This window comes from Hippoglossus hippoglossus, chromosome 8 (assembly GCF_009819705.1).
Source record: "Hippoglossus hippoglossus isolate fHipHip1 chromosome 8, fHipHip1.pri, whole genome shotgun sequence".
Classification (NCBI taxonomy): Eukaryota; Metazoa; Chordata; class Actinopteri; order Pleuronectiformes; family Pleuronectidae; genus Hippoglossus; species Hippoglossus hippoglossus.
In genome coordinates, this window is record NC_047158.1 from 5,900,368 (window position 1) to 5,924,633 (window position 24,266).

The 24,266-nt window shown below is 40.7% G+C and overlaps 2 protein-coding genes and 1 long non-coding RNA gene across 4 annotated transcripts in view; all 3 read right to left on the minus strand.

Moving 5' to 3' along the window:
* Positions 1-357: 357 nt before the first annotated feature.
* On the minus strand, positions 358-12,864 carry LOC117766057. Its single transcript, XR_004614664.1, has 3 exons — positions 12,603-12,864; positions 11,703-11,704; positions 358-1,582 (listed from the first exon to the last, which is right to left on the minus strand). It is a non-coding gene; the product is annotated as an uncharacterized LOC117766057 (long non-coding RNA).
* LOC117766053 (apolipoprotein L4-like) lies at positions 2,112-5,600 on the minus strand. 2 transcript variants are annotated; one of them, XM_034592763.1, is made up of 6 exons: positions 5,490-5,600; positions 5,088-5,429; positions 4,887-4,997; positions 3,629-4,113; positions 2,372-3,598; positions 2,112-2,145 (listed from the first exon to the last, which is right to left on the minus strand). In XM_034592763.1, exons 1-5 carry the CDS (start codon positions 5,555-5,557, stop codon positions 3,171-3,173), a joined length of 1,434 nt encoding a protein of 477 aa, XP_034448654.1. In that variant the 5' UTR covers positions 5,558-5,600; the 3' UTR covers positions 2,112-2,145; positions 2,372-3,170. The 2 variants fall into 2 exon arrangements, with proteins under 2 accessions (XP_034448654.1, XP_034448652.1); XM_034592761.1 differs by having other exon boundaries at positions 2,372-4,113.
* Positions 12,865-13,451: 587 nt separating the features above from the next.
* The window catches only part of LOC117766056, a 28,782-nt gene continuing 17,967 nt past the window's right edge, over positions 13,452-24,266 (minus strand). Inside the window, 7 exon segments of the mRNA XM_034592766.1 lie at positions 13,452-14,482; positions 15,255-15,365; positions 15,455-15,616; positions 15,618-15,797; positions 15,857-16,045; positions 17,391-17,433; positions 17,482-17,524. Of these exon segments, the coding sequence (XP_034448657.1) occupies positions 13,540-14,482; positions 15,255-15,365; positions 15,455-15,616; positions 15,618-15,797; positions 15,857-16,045; positions 17,391-17,404 (1,599 nt within the window). The 5' untranslated portion in view covers positions 17,405-17,433; positions 17,482-17,524 and the 3' untranslated portion in view covers positions 13,452-13,539.

A 24,266-nucleotide genomic window follows, 5' to 3' on the forward strand; every position in this document is an offset into this window, starting at 1 on the left:
AAGAGCATTCTGCAGAGGGAATGACAAAGAAACAGTTGCAGGCGTGTGCTTTCTATGCAGATGCAATGAAGAAATGTGTGTGTGTGAAGAGTTGAACTGTGTGTGTGTGCGTGTGTGTGTACGTATGTGAACTATGTGTGTGTGTGTGTGTGTGTGTGTGTGTGTGAACTATGTGTGGGAACTGAGTGAATAGTAAAATCACAGGAGATAAGACACAGACACATGCTGAAGGTTTCTTCGAGGTCTTGTTGGGGGGAGACAAGCACAGTCTCAGATTTGTGGCCCTGATGTCATCTTGGCAGTTACATAAGCAGAAATAGTATGCATAAGCAGAGATAATATATAGTGCGGTATAACGGTAACATTTTCCATTACATTCCTCCCTTTGATCAAACAATGATCACAACAGTATATACAAAACATCATAATAAACATCAGACCCAGAAATTCACAAAGATTCAATCTAGGACATCATGAACATGGTGATAATCATATGTTCCTCCCAAAATAAGCATTGTAGGTCATCTGAAGAGATGCAATGCATCACAAAGGTCAAATGTCCTATTTGAAAATTATTTAGTCTGACTAAAAGTTTAAAATAAAAGTCTGAATTACTGTTGCTAGCAATGACTTAGATATTTTGTCATGTAAAAGGGGAAATAAAAGTTGCTGTTCTGTAAAAACATCTGTTATTTCATGTTTTATAGAAGTCTAACATATATAAAATAAACAGCTAATAAAACAATAAAAAAACATAGGTAAAATAAACAACTCACAACTAAAACACCAGATAAGATGGACTCTCTAGTCCCATTAACAAAAATTGCTCTTGAATACATATAAAACATTTGAAACAGGATATATGTTACTAGCTCAGTAAACTGCTTCTCTAATTGAATTGTTAAAATCCAAACATTCATATTGTACAATTACAAAATTATTGGGACAATTACTAACTAAGCTCTGTAGACCTCCACACCCTTGGGATAAGAACAGTTTAATAATCACATCAAATAGGAGCACTAAAATTGATTAAACAAAAGATATGCTCAAACATAAAGTTAAACTGGGACTTAAATATTTGAATTCATTACAAAGTATTATATAGAATTAGTCACAAAAAAGGTTAACAGTCCTGTAAATCATTTAGAATGTCTTAATTATCTATGGAGTTAAAGCAACAGAAACACAATTATTAGAATTATAAGAATTCACTGTCTGATTACTAGAAATCACACTTGTTACAGAAATCATGGAAAGCAGTAGGGATTTGTCTCAGGTAGAAACAAACATGGATGGCCTCACCCACAGGGGTGAAGTCCTGATATCTACATCATCATTTACATTATCTGCGTGTTTCTCTTTGCTCATAGGGAACTCAGAGGTGCATAGTCTTAGTCAAGTCTTTGTTCTTCTGCGTCGGTCTAGTCTTTGTTCTGCGTCGGTCTAGTCTCAATATGTTTGGGTGAGAGGGATTTGCCCTCTGCTGTGATCACATGACCCAGAAAAGTTGCAATTTAGATTTTCACGTTAAAAATAGGCGTGCGTACTGGTGAGTGATGCCATGGAAGGATTACTCTTACTTTTCGTAATGATTCAAAAACTGGAGTAATGCCTTTAATGGCTTCAGTTTTTAATGGATATTACTGAAGTCAGATTTAGTCGTTATATTAAGCCAACGTCATGTTTGACTTGAGCCCACAGTGTCTTAGGGATTTCCTGTAAGGCGGAGATGTTCGCAACAGCTATTTGAGACAAAAAATGATGAGTCGACGACATTAAAGTTACCAGATGAACAGTTCTCTGCGCGTGCACTGTAACAGAAAAAAAACTTTTTATATGCATGCAGTTGGGGGGTGATGTACAATGCAGAGAAAGTAGTTTTTCATTTCTAAGCATGTGATTGCTTCTAATATCAATGTGTGTGTGTCACTATCCTGTTTGTGTGGTGTGGGTGTGATACCGTGTATCTCAGGCGTCGAATGAATCAGAGTTTCCATCGCTCTCTCCTGGCCCCCCTGCTCCAATCTGCCTGAGCAGCTCCACCCCGTTCCTCTGGACACTCCCTCGCCCAATGTCCTTTCTTTCCAGACCTATAGCAGGTGCGGGGGCCGCCTCTGCCCCTTCCTCTGAAACCACCGCTTCCTCTGTTGAACCGGTGTCCTCTGCTGCTTGTTTGGTGATTGTACATGGTAGAGGATGTCTGTGAGTCTTGAAGTGTCTGATACATGGTAAGGTCTTTTTGTCTTTGTTGGGCCTTGTAGTTTTCTTCAACATGCAGAGCATATCGTCAAACTTCAGTCAGTTTTGCTTTCATGTCAGCTTCTGACCAAGGACAGAGAACCATCATCAGACCACCTTGTCCGGCGACCTCAAGCATCAGCAGGGTTGGTGTGGCAGCACCAGCGTAACAGGTGGATGTCGGCTTTGCTGCGGGTTACAGGAGGTCTGCTTCTGTTGTCTGCTGTTCTGTTCGTGGAGTCTGGTGGATGGGCAGTTGTTGGTGGAGGAATATAGGGCGGAGGTGAACCGGCTGGGGCTGAAGCCACTTCAGGTCCCTGAAGAGGGGCACAGTCGAGATTGTGGTCCACTCTGACACACTGAGGCACTGTAGGATACAAAGAAACCTTTTTCTGTGCAGATTTATCTGTTCGTTCACATTCATTTGCCATTTTATCACATTCATTCCCTTGGGTAACACACGGCATTTGTTTTGCATTCTTTCTTCTTTCCCTACATCCACATTCCTTCTTCCACACACTCAGTGCTTTCAAATGTGTTTCAATTTCATTGAGATCCTTCTTAGACACTTTTATTTTTGACTTTTTCTTTTTAATTCCCAATTGTATTTTCTATCCCAACCGTAGTAATTGTCTTGGACTAACTGTTCCCCCACTGGGGAAGCCGAAATCTTTTATCCATATTGATAAGGGTCTGGTGGCAATCTCACCATATTTAGTTGGCATTATATTCAACTTTTAAGCCTCAAAATCAAATTATTAGGGTTCCATTTAGCTCTTTTTGTGGAGAATTGGGACAACTTTAATACAAAGATACTCTCTCTGCTCTGAGCACTACTGTGTTAAGCAAAACTTCTTTTATTTCAGTTTTTCTTCCATTTTATCAGGAGAAAATTCCATTTCTACTTCTCTTTGCTTCTTCACATCCATCTACGGATAAAATGGTGTCTCCAGAAGAGTTTTTTTTTTCTCTGACATCTCCCGGCCCTCACACAGGGAGTCGTGGATCCCCTTCCATGAATCCATCTCTGAGCTCCACAGAGTAGCTCTGGCCCTGATCCACTGTGAGCACTCGGTCTCATTGCCTTTTGCCAGACTGATGCTGTCCTTACAGATGAAGAAGATATCCATGCCGAGGAAGAGAGCATTGACTGCTATGAGACCTGCCCTGGCTGACTTGGAAAGAGCGAGAGGCCCTTTGGCGACTGCCTGACCAATATCTGGGATGTCTGCGGCCACCCTGGGCACGTTACGTAATGATTTACCTTCCTGAGCCACCACCTTACCAACACCTGCAATCAACTCTTCGGTTTTCAACAACTTAGTAGTAGAGGCAGCATCAACTAATGCATCAATACCTTTTGCAATAACACCAACTTGACTAAGACCCTTGCTAACTCCCAGAGCCACTGTGATGATACTCTCTTCCATTTTGGTGTCGGCTTGACTGATCACCTTGTCCAGACATTCCTGGAGACTCTGCACATCCTCCATGAATTTCTGGAAAACCTCTCTGGCTTTGTTCTGTTGAGTTGCATTTACTCCGATCTCTGTGACGGTGGTGACAGCGCTGTTGACTCCGCTGGTGATTCCCATACCTATCCCTGTCATTGTCAGAGCTAGAGACACCCCTGCCGTCACAGGAATTAACGCCAAGCCAACAATGGAGAGCACACCTCCAACCGCCCCAACCGAGCTGCCTACCACGCTGGAGATCTTTGCCCCCATATTCATCCTGTCGAGCTGAATAGCCCCCTCCTCCAGGTCATTGAGAAACTCCAGCATCCTGTCCTGTCGCTTGCTGAAGTCACTGATGAAGTCACAAAATGATTCCTCTTGAAACAAGAACACCATCCTGAAGTGCTTGTTCATCCTGATGAAGACAAAAGAGGGAATTAAGTGTAAAATAAATTCAAATTTCAAAGTTTCGGATGCACCTTAAAGGCACCACAAACTTAACATTGTCACATTTTTAATACCCTGTCCTTGTGCTAATTGTTTTGCTGATCTCTCTTTTCTCCTGGAATTTCTTCTGGAATTTTTAACTCTGTCCCAATGACAATAAATTCTACCAGTTATCGCCCAGCCTGCAGGGAACTACGCTGTCCGATTCAACAGTTAAATCCTCAGGCGTGGGCAAAGGCGGTGGATAGAATAAAAATAGCATTGCAATAGATTTACAAGGTGCAAAAATAAAATATAACTGCAAAATGTGCAAATTAAAGCCAGATCATACAAAAAAGATTATATATATTTACTGCTTTTTAAACTGAGGCACTGATCTGATGTAAAGTTTGTTCCAAACTGTAGCTTAAACCATAAAAACATGTCCCCCCCCCTTTTTTTTAAGCCTGGATCGTGGGACTTTAAACAGCATTTGATTATCTGATCAGGAGTAAAATGATAAATAACATGACCAACACGTACAGGCTTAACAAAAAAGGGCCAAAGACAGAGCCTTGTGGGACCCCACATCCCATGAACGAAATAGACAAATTGAATGAAAAAAACTAATAAATTAAAAGCAGTTCCGTCTATAGGCCAACCAGGCTCCTGAATCTGTTCAGAAGAGTTGCATGATCTGCTGTAACAAAGGTTGCACTCAAGTCCAGTAAGTAGTTTGAAAGCAGCTTAAACAACACTTACCTGATCTCATCCAGCTGATTAATATGATCAAGCATCCTCCGCATGTCATCTCTAGACAGATCCACGTCAAAGTTCACCACAGTTTCCATCGTCATTTTCAAATGAAAGTCACTGAGGGAGTTGTGAAAGACAGTTACACTTACTTCCTGCACTAAATGTTGCCCACTGCTAAATGTGTCATGTTGTTGCACGTCTGTTCACCTTTTTCCTAACGTCTCGCAGATGTTCTGCGTGGTCCGTATGTACTTGTCCAACTCATAAGAGAGCACTTCCACATTCTGAAATCTGGGCAGGAAGAAGACTTGTGCGTCTCTTTTGAACTCGAGGAGGAGAGGGCAGATTAGCCGTGCCGCAGTGATGACAACCTGAACACAATCGAGGGTGATCCCTTTGGGCAGACATAGCGCCTGGTTCTCCGTAAACACATGGAGCGAAGTGACCGCCAGCTTCTCCACTGCATCCAGGAAGTATTCGAGCTTCGCCAGGCCAACCAAAGTGTCCTTGAGCACGGCATCCAGCTCCTCCTGCAGCTTTGCACGCCTGCTGTCTGCGGTCATGCTCAGCTTGCTCTTCAAATATTCCCAAAAGGCCTTACCTTTTTGCTCTGACTTAGAAACATGGTCGATGTTTAGGTCGATGATGTCAGCCCTCTCTTTGATATCTATCATCATGTTTACTTCTGTCTCCCTACAGAGCCCCCATTTAGAGAAGTCCTCACAGAATCCTCTTACAGTGTTGATGTTGATGAGGGTGTCTGTGACATAGCGGCACAACACCTGCTGTAGCTCTTTTCTGTAATAAGACATAAAGCATCAATCACTTTGGAACATTTCATTTAACTCCTTGAGCAGAAAATGTCACTGAAAGACTGAATGTATCTCCATCATAAATTTGAAGTGTCTTTTTGTCTCTTTCTGGATGTTTTGGTTCTTTGTAGATCATTTTTGTTGGTTTGTAGTTGTTTCTTTGTAGTCATTTACCGTGTCTTTTGTCTGTTTTCTTTTTTTTTGGTGACAATGTATCTCTTTGTGGTTGTTGTGTGTCTGACGTTGTTTTGTAGTCATTTTATGTCTCTTTGTGGTTGTTATGTTGTCACTTTGTTCTCTTGGTGGTTGTTTTGTTTCACTTCTTCTTTGTTCGGTTTATTGGCAAGTGGCAAATTGTATTACCACTATCTTCGTGGTTGTTTCTTTTTGTTGTTTGTTTGTCTGTTTGTGGTCATTCTGTCTCTGTTTACTATTTGGTATTATGTGTCTTTGCAGTTAATTTTGTTGTCTCTTTTTGGGTGCTTTAGTCTCTCTGTCGTTGTTTGGTGTTGTTTTGTAGTTTTTAGTCTATTTGTTTGGTTCTGATTGCAGGAGCCAGTAAAATAACAAAATTAATTTCGGCAGAAATAACACTACAAAAGTAAAACAGGATTCCAAAAAACAAAGATCAAAACTCAATATGCAATGAAACACTAGGGGAACAGGAAAAAACATCAAAGCACAAGGCATACGTCCAAGAAGACACTGGAAACATGACAGCGAATAAGGAGCAAATTTTCTAAATTAAACAGGAAATGCAAAACTCAGAATGAACAAAAATCTAAACCCAAGGAAAAAACGCCATAACGAAAAGTGTTCAACAAAATCCAAAAAGTCTTTAGCTTAGATCTCAGAGCTCAGATGACATTGTAGTTGTTTTGTATCTCTTTGTAGTTTATAATCTCTTTGTGGTTGTTTTCTGTTTCGTTGTGATGGTTTTGTTTCTCTTTCCATTTTGTGTTTGACTGTGTCAGGTCACACGTTACATGTGTCAGAGCCTTTGTTCAAAGTAACTGTTGACATGTCTAGGTCAGGGAGCTCAATGTCAGCAAGTGTCTTCATTCACTACACTTTACCTTAAATGGAAAATAGTTGTTGGTTGTTAAAGATCTCAAATATGTATAGCAGTTTTAAAAAAGCACAAAAACTTTAACTCCAAAAGAGCACTTGAAGAAAGGTACTTAGGCTACTTTCCACTTGTGGATTTCTATGTTTATTTGATACCAAAAAGTAAAAACAAACTCAGAAGGAACAAGTTTGTGTGTACTATAAGTATTAAAAACACTTGAAATATTGTCTCTCTCTTTTCTGCACTAAAGTCAAACTTTACCTTGCAGCAGACATTTCCCCTTCTGCCTTCACTTCTTTACTGGAGCTTCGTTGCTTCGCTGGTCTCTCTGATACAATGAAAACCCACTGCTTGTTTCTGGACGGCTTGTTGCAAGAACTAAATCCTCAGCAAGCTTGAAAAAAGTTGACACCCTTGTTTGGTTTCCTTTTCCTTTCTCCACATCAGCAGGATGGGCCATACCCAGTCCTGCAGATAACTCTTTCAACTCTGAAACTCAGTTTGGTAGCGAAAGTGAATTCAAAAATAAGTAAATTTAAATAATTAGGCTGAATTTGGGTAATCTGAGACATTGTGAGGGACACCTAAACTCCAGTTTGTTTAATTCATGTTAAAAAAATCTAGTCAACAGGACCTTTACTGTAGTCAATCATTATAACCCTGGAATTGCTTGACAAGGTCAATAAGATTAATGTTAATGATATAAATGTGTCATAAATAAGACAATGTTCCTCATTGTTAAATAATTTTGTCTGTGATGTATTCAAGCAACAAAATATGCATTGATTTGTTTAAAATTTGTTTTATCTATTTATTTCCTCCAATCATGACAGCCTCAAAAAGTGGAGGCTAAGAGTCCTGATCGCCCACTGGTGGCTGCCTGCAGGAGAGGTCATAGATCCTGCTTCCTCCATGGTAATGGATGGGACATATACTAGAAACACTAAAAAGTCAAAGTACACATCAAAATAAATGTCTGAGTTAAAATGAATAGACACCAGTTAATGTTACATTAAGAGCTTCATTACATCCAGTGCATTTTAATTTTTGCATGTCTTCAATAAAAATGGGTCTAATGGACTTTGATGTTTTAGAATTAACAGTTTGCATTTGTATCATGTCACAGTATCACACCGTAGATTGAATGTGAAGATGGTCGACATGACAGCTCACAAAAGAGAAACCTAAGAGTCATTAGCACCCCTGGTGGCTGCCTGCATTATAGGTCATAAATCCTGCCTCCTCCTTGTAAGCAGATGGGAGACAGACTAAAATAACTAAAAAGTCCAAATACACATCAATATATTTCTCTCAAATGTGGCTTTCTGTCATTTTAGGTAGTTTTTCTCACACTGATGTTCAAGTGTCATTTGATTACCATGTAACGTTATGGTTTTCACGGAGACGTGGCTCGACCCCTCGATCCCGGACTCCGCCATTGTTCCCGAGGGGGTCTCCATTCACAGCCACGACCGGACAATAAACTTGGGGAAGAGCAAGGGAGGAGGTGTCTGCTGCATGGTGAACAATCTGTGGTGCTCAGATGTGGAGATTATTTCTTCGGGCTGTTCTCCGGACCTGGAGCACCTCATGATCAGATGCCGACCTTATTATATCCCGAGGGAGTTTACATCGGTCGTTATAACAGCGGTGTGTATTCCGCCACATGCCGACACTAATCAGGCCCTGGACGAGCTGCTTGCGGTTATCGACAGGACAGAGACCTCAAGGCCGGAGGCTGCGTTTATTCTGGCCGGTGATTTTAACAACGCCAAGATGAGGAAAATCCTGCCGAGATACCATCAACACATCAGCTGTCCTACGCGTGGTGAGAACACACTCGACCATGTTCACACTCCCTTCCAGGATGCATATAAGGCCCTCCCTCGCCCCCCATTCGGCAAATCAGATCACGTCTCAGTTCTGCTGCTGCCTTCCAACAGGCAGAAACTCAAACGTGACAGACCGGTGACTCGGACCAGTCATCGGTGGTCCGACCACTCAGACTCGGCTCTACGGGACTGCTTCAGCACTACGGAGTGGTGTGTGTTCCAGGATGACAACATCAACACGTACACGGACATCTGCTACATCAGCAACTGCATCGATGACGTCGTACCGAGGATTACTGTATGAACATTCCCAAACCAGAAGCCCTGGATTAATGGTGACGTCCATGCCAAACTCAAAGCACGGACCGACGCCTACAACTCAGGTGATCTGGAGGAGTACAGGAAGTCCAGGTACACGCTCCGGAGTGTTATTAGAAGTGCCAAGAGACATTACAGGGACAAGGTGGAGTCTCACTACCAGGGCTCCAACTCAAGGAACATGAGGGCTGGACTCAAAACCATCTCAAGACTACAAAAGAAAGACCAGCAGTGCTGAGGTTGTGTCTGCATCTCTCCCAGAGGAACTGAACACCTTTTATGCTCACTTTGAGAGCAACTGTGGAGATACAAGAGGCCAAGAAGGACTGCTGCCCCCCGGTAACATCCAGGGCAGATGTGTGGAGATCACTTAACCGGATTAACACACGCAAGGCACCTGGACCTGATGGCATCCCTGGCCGAGCTCTCAAGGTGTGTGCAGATCAGCTGTCAGATGTGTTCACAGACATTTTCAACATGTCACTGCTCCAGTCTGTAGTCCCTGCATGCTTCAAGGAGACCATCATTGTCCCGGCTCCGAAGAAAACAAAAACCCTCTGCCTGAACGACTACCGCCCAGTAGCACTCACCTCCACCATCATGAAGTGTTTTGAGCGGTTAGTCAAATCCTTCATCACCTCCTCCCTCCCTGACTCACTGGACCTACTTCAGTTTGCCTACAGGCCAAATAGGTCACCTGCAGATGTCATCTCCCTCAGCCTTCACACTGCCCTCTCCCACCTGGACCAGAGGGACACATATGTGAGAATGCTGTTCATTGACTACAGTTCAGCATTCAATACCATCGTGCCCCTGATGCTCGTGTGATGGAAATCTGAAAATACAAGAGGCTGGAACACCAAATTTGTCTTTGTGTATTTTAATAGGGGCTTTCTGCAGAAAGGATCAACACAGAGAGTCACAGGGATCTCAGAGTGAATATGGAGAACAGTCAATTGCAAGGATCTTATATAGGAGAACTAAGGCTGTTTGTCTTTAACAGTTCAGACTGGTTCTGTAGGCGCAGTTTGAGACAGGAATCAAGACACAGAAATCTGATTTACATATGTTTCCTTTGGAGATAAAGCAGACATAAATTCAATTCTTTGGAGAATTAATAAGTGATAAAAAGGTCATAAGGGTTTCAGGTCATAAAAGTTCAGATCATAAACAGTTCAAGTCATAAAAGTATATATAACCTGTCTAAAGACAGGTTATATATGTATTTAGACAGGTCATAAAAGTATTTAGACAGGTTATATATGTATTTAGACAGGTCTGCAAAAACTTACTTTTCAACTACAAAACAGGTTTCAACCACACTTAGTTATTTTCCCACTACATCAGCAAATCAAGGATATTCCACCCTAACCGCTTGGGTGCTTTGGCGATGGGTTCAGGATCCTGCTGAAACGTCAACTTTGTGTTTTGATTTCATTTGGATAAATCTGAGCACAGAATGATTCCTTGTAGCTCAGCATTCACCCTACTGTTGCTATCACCAGTGAAATCCTCTGTTGTTCTTGTCATGAAGTCGTCTTTTCGTTTTCTGGACTAACTGTACAGTTACAAAGAGGTTTTACTTCACTGTTCAAAGGATATTTTTCTCAATCAGAAGACATGTTGTCCTCAGTCGATCAGCTTGTTTCACCACTTAACCTATTTTCTTTTTTCAAGACGTACCCAACTGTTGATTTTGGCAAACCAACCCTTTTTAACTTTCATTATCACCTCTTTGATCCTCCACACAAAGCTGCCCAAAACACATTTACAAGCCAAGTTCCCTTTTATCTATTTATTAGATTGTACAAGAATAATGTGCAAATTGAATTGTACATATAAATAATACAGATTATACAGATTGGCCATATTATTGTGATCAGACAGTACTCAAAACTTCTTGTTTTTGTCTTTACAGTTTGTTTCTAGCTCACTAGTGAAATACTGGTGAGTTACAGTCTAAATGGATTTTAAAAAGTTGACCGCAGGACCTTGTGATGGAAATTTGACCTGGTGAGACTTCTGAAATAAAGAGATCAGAGAATCATAGTCTTTAAAGTATACTTTATTCCTTGCAAGGAAGGTCAGACAATCATACAGCATGCGAAGAGCATTCTGCAGAGGGAATGACAAAGAAACAGTTGCAGGCGTGTGCTTTTTATGCAGATGCAATGAAGAAATGTGTGTGTGTGAAGAGTTGAACTGTGTGTGTGAGCTATGTGTGTGTATGTATGTTAACTATGTGTGTGTGTGTGTGTGTGTGTGTGTGTGTGAACTATGTGTGTGAACTGAGTGAATAGTAAAATCACAGGAGATAAGACACAGACACATGCTGAAGGTTTCTTCGAGGTCTTGTTGGGGGGAGACAAGCACAGTCTCAGATTTGTGGCCCTGATGTCATCTTGGCAGTTACATAAGCCTAAATAGTATGAATAAGCAGAGATAATATATAGTGCGGTATAATGCTAACATTTTCCATTACATTCCTCCCTTTGATCAAGCAATGATCACAACAGTATATACAAAACATCATAATAAACATCAGACCCAGAAATTCACAAAGATTCAATCTAGGACATCATGAACATGGTGATAATCATATGTTCCTCCCAAAATAAGCATTGCAGGTCATCTGAAGAGATGCAATGCATCACAAAGGTCAAATGTCCTATTTGAAAATTATTTAGTCTGACTAAAAGTTTAAAATAAAAGTCTGAATTACTGTTGCTAGCAATGACTTAGATATTTTGTCATGTAAAAGGGGAAATAAAAGTTGCTGTTCTGTAAAAACATCTGTTATTTCATGTTTTATAGAAGTCTAACATATATAAAATAAACAGCTAATACAACAATAAAAAAACATAGGTAAAATAAACAACTCACAACTAAAACACCAGATAAGATGGACTCTCTAGTCCCATTAACACAAATTGCTCTTGAATACATATAAAACATTTGAAACAGGATATATGTTACCAGCTCAGTAAACTGCTTCTCTAATTGAATTGTTAAAATCCAAACATTCATATTGTACAATTACAAAATTATTGGGACAATTACTAACTGAGCTTTTTAGACCTCCACACCCTTGGGATAAGAACAGTTTAATAATCACATCAAATAGGAGCACTAAAATTGATTAAACAAAAGATATGCTCAAACATAAAGTTAAACTGGGACTTAAATATTTGAATTCATTACAAAGTATTATAAAGAATTAGTCACAAAAAAGGTTAACAGTCCTGTAAATCATTTAGAATGTCTTAATTATCTATGGAGTTAAAGCAACAGAAACACAATTATTAGAATTATAAGAATTCTCTGTCTGATTACTAGAAATCACACTTGTAACAGAAATCATGGAAAGCAGTAGGGATTTGTCTCAGGTAGAAACAAACATGGATGGCCTCACCCACAGGGGTGAAGTCCTGATATCTACATCATCATTTACATTATCTGCGTGTTTCTCTTTGCTCATAGGGAACTCAGAGGTGCATAGTCTTAGTCAAGTCTTTGTTCTTCTGCGTCGGTCAAGTCTTTGTTCTGCGTCGGTCTAGTCTCAATATGTTTGGGTGAGAGGGATTTGCCCTCTGCTGTGATCACATGACCCAGAAAAGTTGCAATTTAGATTTTTCACGCGAAAAATAGGCGTGCGTACTGGTGAGTGATACCATGGAAGGGTTACTCTTACTTTTCGTAATGATTCAAAAACTGGAGTAATGCCTTTAATGGCTTCAGTTTTTAATGGATATTACTGTTGGCAGGGCCTGAAGTCAGATTTAGGCGTTATATTAAGCCAACGTCATGTTTGCCTTGAGCCCACAGTGTCTTAGGGATTTCCTGTAAGGCGGAGATGTTCACAACAGCTATTTGAGACAAAAAATGATGAGTCAACGACATTAAAGTTACCAGATGAACAGTTCTCTGCGTGTGCACTGTAACAGAAAAAAACTTTTTATATGCATGCAGTTGGGGGGGAGGGTGTACAATGCAGAGAAAGTAGTTTTTCATTTCTAAGCATGTGATTCTTCAACATGCAGAGCATATCGTCAAACTTCAGTCAGTTTTGCTTTGATGTCAGCTTGATGTCAATTTCTGTGCAGATTTATCTGCACAGAAATTTTATCACAATTTTATCACATTCATTCCCTTGGGTAACACACGGCATTTGTTTTGCATTCTTCTTCTTTCCTTACATCTACATTCCTTCTTCCACACACTCAGTGCTTTCAAATGTGTTTCAATTTCATTGAGATCCTTCTTAGACACTTTTCTTTTTGACTTTTTCTTTTTAATTCCCAATTCTGTTTCTATCCCAACCGTAGTAATTGTCTTGGACTAAATGTTCCCCCACTGGGGAAGCCAAAATCTTTTATCCATATTGATAAGGGTCTGGTGGCAATCTCACCATATTTAGTTGGCATTATTTTCAATTTTTAAGCCTCAAAATCAAATTATCAAGGTTCCATTTAGCTCTTTTTGTGGAGAATTGTGACAACCTTAATACAAAGATACTCTCTCTGCTCTGAGCACTACTGTGTTAAGCAAAACTTCTTTTATTTCAGTTTTTCTTCCATTTTATCAGGAGAAAATTCCATTTCTACTTCTCTTTGCTTCTTCACATCCATCTACGGATAAAATGGTGTCTCCAGAAGAGTTTTTTTTTTCTCTGACGTCTCCCGGCCCTCACACAGGGAGTCGTGGATCCCCTTCCATGAATCCATCTCTGAGCTCCACAGAGTAGCTCTGGCCCTGATCCACTGTGAGCACTCGGTCTCATTGCCTTTTGCCAGACTGATGCTGTCCTTACAGATGAAGAAGATATCCATGCCGAGGAAGAGAGCATTGACTGCTATGAGACCTGCCCTGGCTGACTTGGAAAGAGCGAGAGGCCCTTTGGCGACTGCCTGACCAATATCTGGGATGTCTGCGGCCACCCTGGGCACGTTACGTAATGATTTACCTTCCTGAGCCACCACCTTACCAACACCTGCAATCAACTCTTCGGTTTTCAACAACTTAGTAGTAGAGGCAGCATCAACTAATGCATCAATACCTTTTGCAATAACACCAACTTGACTAAGACCCTTGCTAACTCCCAGAGCCACTGTGATGATACTCTCTTCCATTTTGGTGTCGGCTTGACTGGTCACCTTGTCCAGACATTCCTGGAGACTCTGCACATCCTCCATGAATTTCTGGAAAACCTCTCTGGCTTTGTTCTGTTGAGTTGCATTTACTCCGATCTCTGTGACGGTGGTGACAGCGCTGTTGACTCCGCTGGTGATTCCCATACCTATCCCTGTCATTGTCAGAGCTAGAGACACCCCTGCCGTCACAGGAATTAACGCCAAGCCAACAATGGAGAGCACACCTCCAACCGCCCCAACCGAGCTGCCTACCACGCTGGAGATCTTTGCCCCCATATTCATCCTGTCGAGCTGAATAGCCCCCTCCTCCAGGTCATTGAGAAACTCCAGCATCCTGTCCTGTCGCTTGCTGAAGTCACTGATGAAGTCACAAAATGATTCCTCTTGAAACAAGAACACCATCCTGAAGTGCTTGTTCATCCTGATGAAGACAAAGAGGGAATTAAGTGTAAAATAAATTCAAATTTCAAAGTTTCGGATGCACCTTAAAGGCACCACAAACTTAACATTGTCACATTTTTAATACCCTGTCCTTGTGCTAATTGTTTTGCTGATCTCTCTTTTCTCCTGGAATTTCTTCTGGAATTTTTAACTCTGTCCCAATGACAATAAATTCTACCAGTTATCGCCCAGCCTGCAGGGAACTACGCTGTCCGATTCAACAGTTAAATCCTCAGGCGTGGGCAAAGGCGGTGGATAGAATAAAAATAGCATTGCAATAGATTTACAAGGTGCAAAAATAAAATATAACTGCAAAATGTGCAAATTAAAGCCAGATCATACAAAAAAGATTATATATATTTACTGCTTTTTAAACTGAGGCACTGATCTGATGTAAAGTTTGTTCCAAACTGTAGCTTAAACCATAAAAACATGTCCCCCCCCCTTTTTTTTTAAGCCTGGATCGTGGGACTTTAAACAGCATTTGATTATCTGATCAGGAGTAAAATGATAAATAACATGACCAACACGTACAGGCTTAACAAAAAAGGGCCAAAGACAGAGCCTTGTGGGACCCCACATCCCATGAACGAAATAGACAAATTGAATGAAAAAACTAATAAATTAAAAGCAGTTCCGTCTATAGGCCAACCAGGCTCCTGAATCTGTTCAGAAGAGTTGCATGATCTGCTGTAACAAAGGTTGCACTCAAGTCCAGTAAGTAGTTTGAAAGCAGCTTAAACAACACTTACCTGATCTCATCCAGCTGATTAATATGATCAAGCATCCTCCGCATGTCATCTCTAGACAGATCCACGTCAAAGTTCACCACAGTTTCCATCGTCATTTTCAAATGAAAGTCACTGAGGGAGTTGTGAAAGACAGTTACACTTACTTCCTGCACTAAATGTTGCCCACTGCTAATGTGTCATGTTGTTGCACGTCTGTTCACCTTTTTCCTAACGTCTCGCAGATGTTCTGCGTGGTCCGTATGTACTTGTCCAACTCATAAGAGAGCACTTCCACATTCTGAAATCTGGGCAGGAAGAAGACTTGTGCGTCTCTTTTGAACTCGAGGAGGAGAGGGCAGATTAGCCGTGCCGCAGTGATGACAAACCTGAACACAATCGAGGGTGATCCCTTTGGGCAGACATAGCGCCTGGTTCTCCGTAAACACATGGAGCGAAGTGACCGCCAGCTTCTCCACTGCATCCAGGAAGTATTCGAGCTTCGCCAGGCCAACCAAAGTGTCCTTGAGCACGGCATCCAGCTCCTCCTGCAGCTTTGCACGCCTGCTGTCTGCGGTCATGCTCAGCTTGCTCTTCAAATATCCCAAAAGGCCTTACCTTTTTGCTCTGACTTAGAAACATGGTCGATGTTTAGGTCGATGATGTCAGCCCTCTCTTTGATATCTATCATCATGTTTACTTCTGTCTCCCTACAGAGCCCCCATTTAGAGAAGTCCTCACAGAATCCTCTTACAGTGTTGATGTTGATGAGGGTGTCTGTGACATAGCGGCACAACACCTGCTGTAGCTCTTTTCTGTAATAAGACATAAAGCATCAATCACTTTGGAACATTTCATTTAACTCCTTGAGCAGAAAATGTCACTGAAAGACTGAATGTATCTCCATCATAAATTTGAAGTGTCTTTTTGTCTCTTTCTGGATGTTTTGGTTCTTGTAGATCATTTTTGTTGGTTTGTAGTTGTTTCTTTGTAGTCATTTACCGTGTCTTTTGTCTGTTTTCTTTTTTTTTGGTGACAATGTATCTCTTTGTGGTTGTTGTGTGTCTGACGTTGTTTTGTAGTCATTTTATGTCTCTTTGTGGTTGTTATGTTGTCACTTTGTTCTCTTGGTGGTTGTTTTGTTTCACTTCTTCTTTGTTCGGTTTATTGGCAAGTGGCAAATTGTATTACCACTATCTTCGTGGTTGTTTCTTTTTGTTGTTTGTTTGTCTGTTTGTGGTCATTCTGTCTCTGTTTACTATTTGGTATTATGTGTCTTTGCAGTTAATTTTGTTGTCTCTTGTTTGGGTGCTTTAGTCTCTCTGTCGTTGTTTGGTGTTGTTTTGTAGTTTTTAGTCTATTTGTTTGGTTCTGATTGCAGGAGCCAGTAAAATAACAAAATTAATTTCGGCAGAAATAACACTACAAAAGTAAAACAGGATTCCAAAAAACAAAGATCAAAACTCAATATGCAATGAAACACTAGGGGAACAGGAAAAAACATCAAAGCACAAGGCATACGTCCAAGAAGACACTGGAAACATGACAGCGAATAAGGAGCAAATTTTCTAAATTAAACAGGAAAATGCAAAACTCAGAATGAACAAAAATCTAAACCCAAGGAAAAAACGCCATAACGAAAAGTGTTCAACAAAATCCAAAAGTCTTTAGCTTAGATCTCAGAGGCTCAGATGACATTGTAGTTGTTTTGTATCTCTTTGTAGTTTATAATCTCTTTGTGGTTGTTTTCTGTTTCGTTGTGATGGTTTTGTTTCTCTTTCCATTTTGTGTTTGACTGTGTCAGGTCACACGTTACATGTGTCAGAGGCCTTTGTTCAAAGTAACTGTTGACATGTCTAGGTCAGGGAGCTCAATGTCAGCAAGTGTCTTCATTCACTACACTTTACCTTAAATGGAAAATAGTTGTTGGTTGTTAAAGATCTCAAATATGTATAGCAGTTTTAAAAAAGCACAAAAACTTTAACTCCAAAAGAGCACTTGAAGAAAGGTACTTAGGCTACTTTCCACTTGTGGATTTCTATGTTTATTTGATACCAAAAGTAAAAACAAACTCAGAAGGAACAAGTTTGTGTGTACTATAAGTATTAAAAACACTTGAAATATTGTCTCTCTCTTTTCTGCACTAAAGTCAAACTTTACCTTGCAGCAGACATTTCCCCTTCTGCCTTCACTTCTTTACTGGAGCTTCGTTGCTTCGCTGGTCTCTCTGATACAATGAAAAACCCACTGCTTGTTTCTGGACGGCTTGTTGCAAGAACTAAATCCTCAGCAAGCTTGAAAAAAAGTTGACACCCTTGTTTGGTTTCCTTTTCCTTTCTCCACATCAGCAGGATGGGCCATACCCAGTCCTGCAGATAACCTTTCAACTCTGAAACTCAGGTTGGTAGCGAAAGTGAATTCAAAAATAAGTAAATTTAAATAATTAGGCTGAATTTGGGTAATCTGAGACATTGTGAGGGACACCTAAACTCCAGTTTGTTTAATTCATGTTAAAAAATCTAGTCAACAGGACCTTTACTGTAGTCAATCATATAACCCTGGAATTGCTTGACAAGGTCAATAAGATTAATGTTAATGATATAAATGTGTCATAAATAAGACAATGTTCCTCATTGTTAAATAATTTTGTCTGTGATGTATTCAAGCAACAAAATATGCATTGATTTGTTTAAAATTTGTTTTATCTATTTATTTCCTCCAATCATGACAGCCTCAAAAAGTGGAGGCTAAGAGTCCTGATCGCCCACTGGTGGCTGCCTGCAGGAGAGGTCATAGATCCTGCTTCCTCCATGGTAATGGATGGGACATATACTAGAAACACTAAAAAGTCAAAGTACACATCAAAATAAATGTCTGAGTTAAAATGAATAGACACCAGTTAATGTTACATTAAGAGCTTCATTACATCCAGTGCATTTTAATTTTTGCATGTCTCAATAAAAAATGGGTCTAATGGACTTTGATGTTTTAGAATTAACAGTTTGTATTTGTATCATGTCACAGTATCACACCGTAGATTGAATGTGAAGATGGTCGACATGACAGCTCACAAAAGAGAAACCTAAGAGTCATTAGCGCCCCTGGTGGCTGCCTGCATATAGGTCATAAATCCTGCCTCCTCCTTGTAAGCAGATGGGAGACAGACTAAAATAACTAAAAAGTCCAAATACACATCAATATATTTCTCTCAAATGTGGCTTTCTGTCATTTTAGGTAGTTTTTCTCACACTGATGTTCAAGTGTCATTTGATTACCATGTAACGTTATGGTTTTCACGGAGACGTGGCTCGACCCTCGATCCCGGACTCCGCCATTGTTCCGAGGGGGTCTCCATTCACAGCCACGACCGGACAATAAACTTGGGGAAGAGCAAGGGAGGAGGTGTCTCTGCATGGTGAACAATCTGTGGTGCTCAGATGTGGAGATTATTTCTTCGGGCTGTTCTCCGGACCTGGAGCACCTCATGATCAGATGCCGACCTTATTATATCCCGAGGGAGTTTACATCGGTCGTTATAACAGCGGTGTATTCCGCCACATTGCCGACACTAATCAGGCCCTGGACGAGCTGCTTGCGGTTATCGACAGGACAGAGCACCTCACGGCCGGAGGCTGCGTTATTCTGGCCGGTGATTTTAACAACGCCAAGATGAGGAAAATCCTGCCGAGATACCATCAACACATCAGCTGTCCTACGCGTGGTGAGAACACACTCGACCATGTTCACACTCCCTTCCAGGATGCATATAAGGCCCTCCCTCGCCCCCCATTCGGCAAATCAGATCACGTCTCAGTTCTGCTGCTGCCTTCCAACAGGCAGAAACTCAAACGTGACAGGACCGGTGACTCGGACCAGTCATCGGTGGTCCGACCACTCAGACTCGGCTCTACGGGGACTGCTTCAGCACTACGGAGTGGTGTGTGTTCCAGGATGACAACAATCAACACGTACACGGACATCTGCTACATCAGCAACTGCATCGATGACGTCGTACCGAGGATTACTGTATGAACATTCCCAAACCAGAAGCCCTGGATTAATGGTGACGTCCATGCCAAACTCAAAGCACGGACCGACGCCTACAACTCAGGTGATCTGGAGGAGTACAGGAAGTCCAGGTACACGCTCCGGAGTGTATTAGAAGTGCCAAGAGACATTACAGGGACAAGGTGGAGTCTCACTACCAGGGCTCCAACTCAAGGAACATGAGGGCTGGACTCAAAACCATCTCAAGACTACAAAAGAAAGACCAGCAGTGCTGAGGTTGTGTCTGCATCTCTCCCAGAGGAACTGAACACCTTTTATGCTCACTTTGAGAGCAACTGTGGAGATACAAGAGGCCAAGAAGGACTGCTGCCCCCCGGTAACATCCAGGGCAGATGTGTGGAGATCACTTAACCGGATTAACACACGCAAGGCACCTGGACCTGATGGCATCCCTGGCCGAGCTCTCAAGGTGTGTGCAGATCAGCTGTCAGATGTGTTCACAGACATTTTCAACATGTCACTGCTCCAGTCTGTAGTCCCTGCATGCTTCAAGGAGACCATCATTGTCCCGGCTCCGAAGAAAACAAAAACCCTCTGCCTGAACGACTACCGCCCAGTAGCACTCACCTCCACCATCATGAAGTGTTTTGAGCGGTTAGTCAAATCCTTCATCACCTCCTCCCTCCCTGACTCACTGGACCTACTTCAGTTTGCCTACAGGCCAAATAGGTCACCTGCAGATGTCATCTCCCTCAGCCTTCACACTGCCCTCTCCCACCTGGACCAGAGGGACACATATGTGAGAATGCTGTTCATTGACTACAGTTCAGCATTCAATACCATCGTGCCCCTGATGCTCGTGTGATGGAAATCTGAAAATACAAGAGGCTGGAACACCAAATTTGTCTTTGTGTATTTTAATAGGGGCTTTCTGCAGAAAGGATCAACACAGAGAGTCACAGGGATCTCAGAGTGAATATGGAGAACAGTCAATTGCAAGGATCTTATATAGGAGAACTAAGGCTGTTTGTCTTTAACAGTTCAGACTGGTTCTGTAGGCGCAGTTTGAGACAGGAATCAAGACACAGAAATCTGATTTACATATGTTTCCTTTGGAGATAAAGCAGACATAAATTCAATTCTTTGGAGAATTAATAAGTGATAAAAAAGGTCATAAGGGTTTCAGGTCATAAAAGTTCAGATCATAAACAGTTCAAGTCATAAAAGTATATATAACCTGTCTAAAGACAGGTTATATATGTATTTAGACAGGTCATAAAAGTATTTAGACAGGTTATATATGTATTTAGACAGGTCTGCAAAAACTTACTTTTCAACTACAAAACAGGTTTCAACCACACTTAGTTATTTTCCCACTACATCAGCAAATCAAGGATATTCCACCCTAACCGCTTGGGTGCTTTGGCGATGGGTTCAGGATCCTGCTGAAACGTCAACTTTGTGTTTTGATTTCATTTGGATAAATCTGAGCACAGAATGATTCCTTGTAGCTCAGCATTCACCCTACTGTTGCTATCACCAGTGAAATCCTCTGTGTTCTTGTCATGAAGTCGTCTTTTCGTTTTCTGGACTAACTGTACAGTTACAAAGAGGTTTTACTTCACTGTTCAAAGGATATTTTTCTCAATCAGAAGACATGTTGTCCTCAGTCGATCAGCTTGTTTCACCACTTAACCTATTTTCTTTTTTCAAGACGGTACCAACTGTTGATTTTGGCAAACCACCCTTTTAACTTTCATTATCACCTCTTTGATCCTCCACACAAAGCTGCCCAAAACACATTTACAAGCCAAGTTCCCTTTATGTCTATTTATTAGATTGTACAAGAATAATGTGCAAATTGAATTGTACATATAAAATAATACAGATTATACAGATTGGCCATATTATTGTGATCAAGACAGTACTCAAAACTTCTTGTTTTTTGTCTTTACAGTTTGTTTCTAGCTCACTAGTGAAATACTGGTGAGTTAACAGTCTAAATGGATTTAAAAAGTTGACCGCAGGACCTTGTGATGGAAATTTGACCTGTGAGACTTCTGAAATAAAGAGATCAGAGAATCATAGTCTTTAAAGTATACTTTATTCCTTGCAAGGAAGGTCAGACAATCATACAGCATGCGAAGAGCATTCTGCAGAGGGAATGACAAAGAAACAGTTGCAGGCGTGTGCTTTTTATGCAGATGCAATGAAGAAATGTGTGTGTGTGAAGAGTTGAACTGTGTGTGTGAGCTATGTGTGTGTATGTATGTTAACTATGTGTGTGTGTGTGTGTGTGTGTGTGTGAACTATGTGTGTGAACTGAGTGAATAGTAAAATCACAGGAGATAAGACACAGACACATGCTGAAGGTTTCTTCGAGGTCTTGTTGGGGGGAGACAAGCACAGTCTCAGATTTGTGGCCCTGATGTCATCTTGGCAGTTACATAAGCCTAAATAGTATGAATAAGCAGAGATAATATATAGTGCGGTATAATGCTAACATTTTCCATTACATTCCTCCCTTTGATCAAGCAATGATCACAACAGTATATACAAAACATCATAATAAACATCAGACCCAGAAATTCACAAAGATTCAATCTAGGACATCATGAACATGGTGATAATCATATGTTCCTCCCAAAATAAGCATTGCAGGTCATCTGAAGAGATGCAATGCATCACAAAGGTCAAATGTCCTATTTGAAAATTATTTAGTCTGACTAAAAGTTTAAAATAAAAGTCTGAATTACTGTTGCTAGCAATGACTTAGATATTTTGTCATGTAAAAGGGGAAATAAAAGTTGCTGTTCTGTAAAAACATCTGTTATTTCATGTTTTAATAGAAGTCTAACATATATAAAATAAACAGCTAATACAACAATAAAAAAAACATAGGTAAAATAAACAACTCACAACTAAAACACCAGATAAGATGGACTCTCTAGTCCCATTAACACAAATTGCTCTTGAATACATATAAAACATTTGAAACAGGATATATGTTACCAGCTCAGTAAACTGCTTCTCTAATTGAATTGTTAAAATCCAAACTTCATATTGTACAATTACAAAAATTATTGGGACAATTACTAACTGAGCTTTTTAGACCTCCACACCCTTGGGATAAGAACAGTTTAATAATCACATCAAAAGGAGCACTAAAATTGATTAAACAAAAGATATGCTCAAACATAAAGTTAAACTGGGACTTAAATATTTGAATTCATTACAAAGTAGTATAAAGAATTAGTCACAAAAAGGTTAACAGTCCTGTAAATCATTTAGAATGTCTAATTATCTATGGAGTTAAAGCAACAGAACACAATTATTAGAATTATAAGAATTCTCTGTCTGATTACTAGAAATCACACTTGTAACAGAAATCATGGAAAGCAGTAGGGATTTGTCTCAGGTAGAAACAAACATGGATGGCCTCACCCACAGGGGTGAAGTCCTGATATCTACATCATCATTTACATTATCTGCGTGTTTCTCTTTGCTCATAGGGAACTCAGAGGTGCATAGTCTTAGTCAAGTCTTTGTTCTTCTGCGTCGGTCAAGTCTTTGTTCTGCGTCGGTCTAGTCTCAATATGTTTGGGTGAGAGGGATTTGCCCTCTGCTGTGATCACATGACCCAGAAAAGTTGCAATTTAGATTTTTCACGCGAAAAATAGGCGTGCGTACTGGTGAGTGATACCATGGAAGGGTTACTCTTACTTTTCGTAATGATTCAAAAACTGGAGTAATGCCTTTAATGGCTTCAGTTTTTAATGGATATTACTGTTGGCAGGGCCTGAAGTCAGATTTAGGCGTTATATTAAGCCAACGTCATGTTTGCCTTGAGCCCACAGTGTCTTAGGGATTTCCTGTAAGGCGGAGATGTTCACAACAGCTATTTGAGACAAAAAATGATGAGTCAACGACATTAAAGTTACCAGATGAACAGTTCTCTGCGTGTGCACTGTAACAGAAAAAAATTTTTATATGCATGCAGTTGGGGGGGAGGGTGTACAATGCAGAGAAAGTAGTTTTTCATTTCTAAGCATGTGATTCTTCAACATGCAGAGCATATCGTCAAACTTCAGTTTTGCTTTGATGTCAGCTTGATGTCAATTTCTGTGCAGATTTATCTGCACAGAAATTTTATCACAATTTTATCACATTCATTCTTGGGTAACACACGGCATTTGTTTTGCATTCTTCTTCTTTCCTTACATCTACATTCCTTCTTCCACACACTCAGTGCTTTCAAATGTGTTTCAATTTCATTGAGATCCTTCTTAGACACTTTTCTTTTTGACTTTTTTTTTAATTCCCAATTCTGTTTCTATCCCAACCGTAGTAATTGTCTTGGACTAAATGTTCCCCCACTGGGGAAGCCAAAATCTTTATCCATATTGATAAGGGTCTGGTGGCAATCTCACCATATTTAGTTGGCATTATTTTCAATTTTTAAGCCTCAAAATCAAATTATCAAGGTTCCATTTAGCTCTTTTGTGAGAATTGTGACAACCTTAATACAAAGATACTCTCTCTGCTCTGAGCACTACTGTGTTAAGCAAAACTTCTTTTATTTCAGTTTTTCTTCATTTTATCAGGAGAAAATTCCATTTCTACTTCTCTTTGCTTCTTCACATCCATCTACGGATAAAATGGTGTCTCCAGAAGAGTTTTTTTTTTCTCTGACGTCTCCCGGCCCTCACACAGGGAGTCGTGGATCCCTTCCATGAATCATCTCTGAGCTCCACAGAGTAGCTCTGGCCCTGATCCACTGTGAGCACTCGGTCTCATTGCCTTTTGCCAGACTGATGCTGTCCTTACAGATGAAGAAGATATCCATGCCGAGGAAGAGAGCATTGACTGCTATGAGACCTGCCCTGGCTGACTTGGAAAGAGCGAGAGGCCCTTTGGCGACTGCCTGACCAATATCTGGGATGTCTGCGGCCACCCTGGGCACGTTTACGTAATGATTTACCTTCCTGAGCCACCACCTTACCAACACCTGCAATCAACTCTTCGGTT